This window comes from Trichechus manatus, unplaced genomic scaffold (assembly GCF_000243295.1).
Source record: "Trichechus manatus latirostris isolate Lorelei unplaced genomic scaffold, TriManLat1.0 scaffold00021, whole genome shotgun sequence".
Taxonomy (NCBI): Eukaryota; Metazoa; Chordata; class Mammalia; order Sirenia; family Trichechidae; genus Trichechus; species Trichechus manatus.
Genome location: NW_004443957.1, coordinates 10,463,085 through 10,471,916, shown reverse-complemented (window position 1 = coordinate 10,471,916; position 8,832 = coordinate 10,463,085). Strand labels below are relative to the sequence as shown.

Below are 8,832 nucleotides of genomic sequence, written 5' to 3'. Positions count from 1 at the left end.
TCAGCAGGTACATGAAATCAAAACTATTTTAATAATAATATTTAGACATTATTTGGCTTTACCCTCTCATTTTCTCACAAGTGTACAGTAGTTTTCCAGAAGCTACAAGATATGTGATGATGTCATAATTCTGATGGCTAGCAGAATTTTGTATATACTTGTGTTAAAAAATTCTCAGATTTAATTTCTAATACAGTAAAGATTGAAAGCTAAAAGTTCTTTGGGTTCATCAATTTTTAAGACTCTAAAGAGATCCCGAGAGCAAAAAGTTTGGGAACTGCTGCTATAAAGAACATCAGTAGGACAAGTGGCAAAATTAGATAAGGTATATAGATTATAGTACTATATCAATGTTAACTTTCTGATTTTGATCACTGTACTGTGATCATATAAAGGAATATCCCTGTTTTTAGGAACTTCACACTATTTAGGGGTAAAGGAGCATTATATCTACAACTTACTCTCAGTGTAGAAAAAAGAATAATAACTATATATGCACATAATTATATACATGTATATGTAGATAGAGCGAGAGAGAGAGAGAAAAGTAAAGGTAAAATGTTAACATTTGAGGAATCTGGGTAAATGGAATACAAGAATATTTTCTACTAGTTTTGCAACTTTTCTATGTCTGAAATTATTTCAAAATGAAGCCTTTTAAAAAATCTTACTATTGCAAAGTTCTTACAACATTGTCACCTGCTGATCATCCTCACCCCCTTGTGCCCCCAGCTCTTTGAGCAGATACTTCTCTAAGCCCTTCCTCTTCTCCTATACACACCTCAGTCACGTGACCAGTAGCAAAGATTAGGATGTTTATCTTCATGTCTGGGCTCTCCTATTGATGCACCGAGCTCCTTGAGAACAGAGTACATACTTTATTCATCTTTGTATTTCCAGGCCCAGCACCATGCCTGGCACATTTAGGCATTTATTAGATGTTTGTTAATGAAATGACCATATGGCTAAAACAATGAATGAATACATTAAATCTAATTCCTGATGTATAGTTCTCAACTCCCTGGCCAGGTAGTATCTTCACCCTAATCTTTTTTCCTGTAGGTGTTTACCACATCATCTTCATCCCTTCTATAGCACCCCCTTACCTGCCCTCCTCCAAGGACTTTCTTTGCAAGCCACAAGCCTCATGACTCCTACAATCCAGAACAATAGGTCTGAACAGCATGCTCCCCGCTCAGGACCTTTGTACTTCCTATTTATTCTATAGGGACAGCTCTTCCCGAAGATACTTATGTGGCTCCTTCTCTGATTTCGTTCTGGTCTCTTTTAATGTCAGTTTATATTATCCTTTCTAACATGGCCCCTTCCCTACTCCCCATCACTTTCTATTCCCTTGTCCTGATTTATTATTCCCCATAGCCTTTATTCACACCTGCCTGACATGTTATATATTTATTTTTTATATATAATTTCTTTATGTGATTGCAGCACATCTCCCCTAAATGGAATTCCCGGCCTCTAGAACAGTGCCTGCTAGCACAGGGTAGTGCTCTTGTGTTTGTGGAGCACAAGTGTTTGAACAAAAGATTTTTCAATTGTCTTTAATCTAGGGTGACAATAAGGCTCTGAGCATTTGGAGACCTTTTGAGACAGTTCCTTGCAACTATCACACTGCACACAGGAGGCCTTCAGGTGTCCTGAGTCTGAATCAGTCAACAACCTAGACACAGCTTCAGTCCAAATGGGGATTATCTGTCTGATGAATAAAGAACTCTCTAAAATTCCAACAACAGCAACATCTTCAAAACATCTTCGACCACACAGATGGTGGCATACTTATCCTGTGAACACTATTGCAGCAATTCCAGTAATACTGTTTTTGACTATTTCGGACATGGGAAATATAAAAAAACCTGTCCTTTATCCCCATTTATTTGACTTCATTTAATCTACTCAATAACAAGTAAAAATAACAATATACACAATGAAATATAATTTAGCTGGTTTGCTTTTTAAGAAGTATTTCAGCAGTTGCCTGAAATACGGCCACCTTACACTCTGTCTTGGAAGAAGTACAGCCAGAATGCTCCTTAGAAGCAAGGATGGCAAGACTGTCTCACGCATTTTGGACATGTTATCAGGAGGGACCAGTCCCTGGAGAAGGACATCATGCTTGGTAAAATAGAGGGTCAGCGAAAAAGAGAAAGACCCTCAACAAGATAGACTGACACAGTGGCTGCAACAGTGGGCTCAAACATAGCAACGATTGTGAGGATGATGCAGGCCGGGGCAGTGTTTTGTTCTGTTGTATATAGGGTGGCTATGCGTCTGAACCAACTCCACGGCACCTAACAACAACACACTCTGTCTCCTGATCCCCAACAGAATTTTGCTAAGTATCTCCCAATCAGTTCATCCCCTTTAGAAATACCCTTGACATACACCCCGAGGCCCCTGCTCTTGTGCCCCTAACCTATCACTTCAGGGCTGAGTAGCGAATGGTTTTGACGGTGGACCACAGGTGTAACAATTTTGTGTCCTGGCCTGTATCAGGGTCACCCTGGCTCTCAGAAGCCTGAAGGTAGCAGCACCTTCTCTCAGAAACTGTCTTTTTTAAAATCCCTCTGATTAGATATTATGGATTCTCTTTCCCTAAAGAAAGCTGTGAGAGAGAAGGTATTGTAATAAGCAGCAAGTAGAGGGCTAGAAGTTTCTGGACATTCAACTTGGTCAATTACATTTACCAATTTCTGTTTCCTAGTTTGGCTAACTAGGGAAAATAAATATCCTGCACACAAAGTTCTCCTCAGTCAGGTATTTTCTGACCAAGCATGAATTTGTGAACATGCTTTCCTTTGCCATTTCTATAAAGGAGAAGAGGAGAGTGGGGAGTGTGGGCAAGAGAGGTGGGTCATACTTTCCCTGGGCCTGAGTGGACTTTAAAACTTCTCTACTACTTAAACACTGGGCTCTCCACTTTGCTTAACCCTGGGAGCTGGTCATCAGCCTTTGACCTTAGTCCTCCCCTCCTGATCCGCTCCCTCCCCCACCCCAGCCTCCAGAACCTCAGTCAGATTTAGAGGAAAGGATCAGTTTTCAGAGGGATTGCCTCAGGCCACACTGTCTCCACTCACCCAGCCTGGTAGAAGACTGGCGACCATGTTTTCCAATGGGGAAGGAACCGCAGCTGCTGGAAAAAGGTAAGAGGGGTGAGCTGTCCCTTTGCACGTCCTCCCTGGGTTTTCTGACCCTAAAGGACTCATGAGGATGACCTCAGACACCTTCAAGACGACCAGGCCCTCTCCCTGGTGGTTACAGTCAAAGACCTGTTTGGAAGACGTCAATCCAAGCTCCCTCCCTCCCACGCCCCTCTTGGGGTAAGGCCCTTCCTAAGCCACACCTTAAGTTCTTAGCCCAAGAAACTAGGGGGGCATGTCTTCCCTTGTGTAAAGATACTGCGCCAAGTGCCAGCACTCACAGCAATCCAGGGGAAGCTCCAAGGAGAATTCCCCAGGGCCTGCCATACATCGGAAAAGGGGGCAAATTTAATCTATGGGGACCTCCTAAAAATCTTTTCTCTCTGTCTTCCACTCTGTTCACTCCCCACCTCCAAGACCGCAGTGACCTTTGACTAAAGGCCCCAGCCCTGTTCCCTTTCCTCCCGTGAGACTCCCCCTTCCATCGACAACACACACATTCCCTTCTTGGTCTGGGTTGTCATAGGAGGCTAGAAGTGAGGCTGTGGCTTGCCCATTTTGGGTTTTCTTTGTGGTTAACATAGCTGCCAGATTCCCCCTCAGCCTCCTCTTGTGCCTTAGTTATCTAGTGCTGCTATAACAGAGATACCACAAGTGGGTGGTTTTAATAAAGAAATTTATTTTATCACGGTTTAGGAGGCTAGAAGTCTGAATTCAGGGTGCAGGCTCTAGGGGAAGGCTTTCTGTCTCTGTCAGCTCTGAGCTTCTGCTCGCGGGTGCTCCTTCACGTGGCTTGTTATGTCTCTTCCCCATCTTTGCTTGCTAGCTAGCTTTTAATTTCTTCTGTGTCTCAAAAGAGACTGACACAGGATATACCCTACACTAATCCTGACTCATTAACATAACAAAGACAATTCATTCCCAAATAGGATTATAACCACAGGCATAGAGGTTAGGATTTACAACACATATTTTGGGGGGACACAGTCATAGTTCACTCCATAACAACTTTTATTTCCAAATGTGGCTGAGGAACAAAATGGGAAAGATAAGGCAAGCAAGACAGGCAAGAGAAGATAAGCAAGATAAAAGGTAGGATTCTGTCTCTCTGCTTCTTCATATTTCCTTACGTATTCCCTCGGTGCCTCCACTTCTCTCTCACTCTGTTCATCTATTCTTGAAAAGGCTGCAGTGTTGGTCTTAGACCATGCAAGGGGACAAGTACTCCTTAGCTGCCTTCAGCTCCCAGCCAGCCTCACGCTTGCCCAGCAGACCACCTCAGCAAGTCCTTTTGCAACCTCCCCTGCCAGCGGAGGACTGAGAAGACTCAGTACTTGTACAGACTCCTTACTCTAGACTCAGGGACCCGAAGCCAGCTGGAGAAAGCCCTTGGCTCACCCTGCACCATGGCTGAGGGTTCAAATAATCTGTGATCCAGGAAAACCCAGCTGCCTGGAAGGTGAGGTCTAGGGCTTGGTATCCCCCAGGCCAGAAAGGCCTTGATTGTGGCAGAGGGTTTAGACCCCTCCCACTCACCAAGGCCTCAGTCTATCCCTCTGGGGATCAGTCTCACCTATGACCCCATAGCACATTGCTCTAACTGTGTTCTTTTGAACACACAGTTCCCTCTTCTGGAATGTTCTTTCCCTGACTAGCCTACCTCAAGAACATCTACTGATCCATAATGGATTGAATTGTGTCCCCCAAAAATGTGTGTCAACTTGGCTAGGCTATGATTCCCAGTATTGTGTGGTTGTCCACCATTTTGTGATCTGATGTGATTATACTGTGTTGTAAATCCTAACCTCTATGAAGTTAATGAGGCAGGATTAGAGGAAGTTATGTTAATGAGAAAGGACTCAATCTACTGGATTAGGTTGTATCTTGAGTCAATCTCTTTTGAGATATAAGAGAATCAGGCAGAGAGGAGAGGGACCTTATACCATCAAGAAAGAAGAACCAGGATCAGAGCACATCCTTTAGACCCAGCGTTCCTGCACTGAGAAGCTCCTAGACCAGGGGAAGATTGATGACAAGGACCTTCCCCCAGAGCTGACAGAGAGATAAAGTCTTCCCCTGGAGCTGGTGCCCTGAATTCAGACTTCTAGCCTCCTAAACTCTGAGAAAGTAGATTTCTGTTTGTTAAAGCTATCTACTTGTGGTATTTCTGTTATAGCAGCACTAGATAACTAAGACATTATCCTTCAAGGCTTGGCTCATATCTTGCCTGCTCTGTGAAGTCTTCTGTGGCTATCCCATAGCCAGGTAATGTAACCTTGCCTCCTCCCACTAGACAAAGGAGCATCTTGAGGCTGAACCCATTTCCTAATACCCCTTCATTTTCCAACTTGGCTCTGTGAGTGACCCCAGTCAGATTTAGAAGGGCTTCCCTCCTTTTAGGCTCCAACACTAGCCAGGAACTTTCCGGACTGCAGCAGCCCTTCCTCCACCCCAAATTCAATCTAGTCTTAGAGGCCCCAGGTGCTTTGTGATGGGGAGCCACTCACCCTGGATGGTGCTGGATGTGGCATCCTCTGGAGACAGGACTGGGTAGGCCCTGCCTGCTTGTCCTGCCTCCCTTTATATGGCTGTCAGAGCAGTTTCATAAAATGGGCTTCTTGTATTCTTAGAGTTTGGTTCCTACTCAGGTTGGGAAAACCTCTTGACAACATCACTAATGAGTATTTAACTGCCTCTACTAATGCACTTCCAGACAGGGGGTTCACTACCTCACAAGAGGCCTATTTCATTTTCTCCTATTTATACTTGCCAGAAAAGTCTTCTAGATGTTGAATTCAGGTTTACCTTTCCATAACTGGTACCATTACTCTTGCATAACATGGAAGGTACCTCCTCTTCTATCTCTCTGGGTCTCCAGACTGCTCACCCCAGACATGTTCCACATGGCCAGTGCCCTTCCTAATATTCATTGTCTAGACCTGGGCCCAATACTCCAGATATGTGTGGCCTGAGCAGAGTTCAAGTGAGAGGATTGCTCTTTTTGGTCTGGACACTGAAAATCTCTCTGGGAAAAGCAGAATCTCTCTGGTGTTTCTGGAAATCACAACACACCATTGCTTCATACTGAACTGGTGATAGATCCAAATTCTTTTCCACATACTGAGCCAAATATCCCTTACTCTTTACTAGTACAATCGATTTATGTCTTTACATTTTATCTTGGACATTGGTTTTTAGTTCCTTCTTCAGGATTCTACAATTATTTTGAATTTCAGCATTGTCATTAGTCTTATTAACTCAACCTCCCAACTTTGTGTCACCAAGGATTTGATAGGCATGCCTTCCAAGTCTTCAACCACAATGCTGATTTTAAAAAATAATAATGAGGACAAGGACAAGAACAGAACCCAATGGCATCTTGTTAGAGACTTTCCTCCAAGTTGAAGTTAATTAATACTTGGGGGGATATGTATCTACCTAATTGTGTTATCATCCAGCTCACATTTCTCTGTCTTGTCTACATGGACAATACAAGGGCCTTTATTCCTTGGTTTGCTTCATTGCCCATCTAGTTATCTCATTTTTTAAAAAAAGTGAGATAAGCTTGTTTTACCTTCAGTGAACACATGCAAATGGTTACTAATCATTATATTCTTTTTAAAAGGCTCACAAACCATGTTTAAAATAATATTTTTATTTTCCTGGGCCCTCAGTAGTTTACTGGCATCAATACTTTTGTGTTTTCTGAAATTTACCTGTTTCTAGTCCTTTGGCTTCTCTCACATTCTCCATACTTTTCTCCAAAATCACTAATGTAATGGTATTTTCTGTGTTATTTTGGCACTCATGGCTACAATTCCTCTAGATATTTTTAACCCATTTAAAAAAATCCAGGTACTCTCTGACCATCTCTGGGAGCTGCAAGGTAGGGCTAAAATGTCACTGGACCAGCATTCCTGGCTGAGTAATCTTGGGCAACATTGTTAGCTTCTCTAGGACAGATTCCTCATTTGTAAGATGAAGCTAGTCACAACTTCCTCCCACGTTTGGCATGAGAAATAACTATAAGTGAAGGTGCCAGGTATGTGCCAGGCACAAACCAGCACTTAGAAAATGTGAGTTAAAACTAATTCTTGAGCTTCACTTCCTTAAGTGTTCCAGCCTCATTGGCTTGATAGATGAAATGGAGCTTTGGTTAAGTTTGCACCCTTTTCCCAAAGAGTGGATGTGTCCCTGCTTCATTCATCTTCTAACTGCTTTGCACCCTCTTCCTTGTCTCCTATAATTTCCATCAGCATCTGCTCATCTCAGCCCCTTGTGTCTCACTCCTCCTGGATCTGCACCAGAGTTTGCTATGTGTCTTTTGGCATGTGACCTTTTAAGATGGACCCAGCCAAAGGTGTCCTGTGTGGTCCCACCAATATCTTTATATATGTCTCCTCTTTTCTGCTTTCTGGGAACAACAACATTTTTCTCATGGTGTCTGGATGGGGAAGAATACTTTTTTTTCCTCAAGTCTGGAATACATTCCTGACCCCAGCCAACAGTCTCTCCCTTTGCCTCATGAGAATTAAGATGGCAAGATCAGTGGCTTTTTCCTAAAGATTCTGGTCACTTCATTTTTCAGTCAACATTAAGTCCAAAGCAGCACATTTCAGATCCTTTCAAAAGCAGTAAGATTATTGGTTCAATAAATTAAGAATTTTTCAGATGTTCTAAGCAGACTCAAAATTCCTGTAGGGATTCTTGATCACCCACGTCTCCCAACAGCTATCTTGCCCCTGTGGTCAGTGCCAACATTTCCATTTCAATTATCTGCACCACTTCTTCAGCTGACGGCCATTTGAAAACACCTAGAACTACAGACCTTCTGTTTTTCCCTCCTTTACCATCCAGCCCTTCACCAAACTTCCTCCTTAGGTTCACAGATGTCCTTAAACATGTGTATCAACTTAACACCTGTTGCCCTTCTATACGTTGTAGTGTGTTTGTTTTAAATACACAGTGTCTTCTTTCATAGTCCCAGTCATGAATGTCACTCAACAAGTTTCAATTACCTTTTGGAGATTCTATTTTACTTTCTAGTGTTAAAATGTCAAGTTTCAATTTCCTCTAAACAAGGCTGCATTAAGACTTAGAGAATAGGGATAAATATAAAGGTAACCACAAAGGAAACTAACAATCTTACACATCAAAATAAAACACAAGGAAAACATAAAGACTCAGCAAATACAAAATCAACAACAATGAAAAAGATGAAAAGAAATTACGTAAAGAAAAACAGCACAGAAAATTAAGTGGAACAAAGAAACTGTCAAATCACACATAAAAAAAAGACATCAAAATGAGAGCACTAAACTTATACCTATCAATAATTGTGCTAAATGTAAATGGACTAAACGCACCAATAAAGAGACAGAGAGTGGCATGATGGATAAAAAAACATGATCCGTCTATATGCTGCCTACAAGAGACACACCTTAGACTTAAAGACACAAAAAAACTAAAACTCAAAGGTTGGAAAAAAATATATCAAGCAAACAATCAAAAAAGAGCAGGAGTGGCAATATTAATCTCTGACAAAATAGACTTTAAAGTAAAATCTACCACAAAGGATAAGGAAGGACACTGTTAATGATTAAAGGGTCAATACACCAGGAGGACATAACCATAGTAAATATTTACACACTCAACGACAGGGCTCCAAAATACA

General features: G+C 42.1%; 1 protein-coding gene across 1 annotated transcript in view; it reads left to right on the top strand.

Moving 5' to 3' along the window:
* The first annotated feature begins 3,008 nt into the window (after window positions 1–3,008).
* SERPINC1 (serpin family C member 1) overlaps window positions 3,009–8,832 on the top strand; it is a 26,850-nt gene continuing 21,026 nt past the window's right edge. Inside the window, exon 1 of the mRNA XM_004372829.2 lies at window positions 3,009–3,161. Within this exon, the coding sequence (XP_004372886.1) occupies window positions 3,121–3,161 (41 nt within the window). The 5' untranslated portion in view covers window positions 3,009–3,120. The remainder of the gene's footprint in view (window positions 3,162–8,832) is intronic.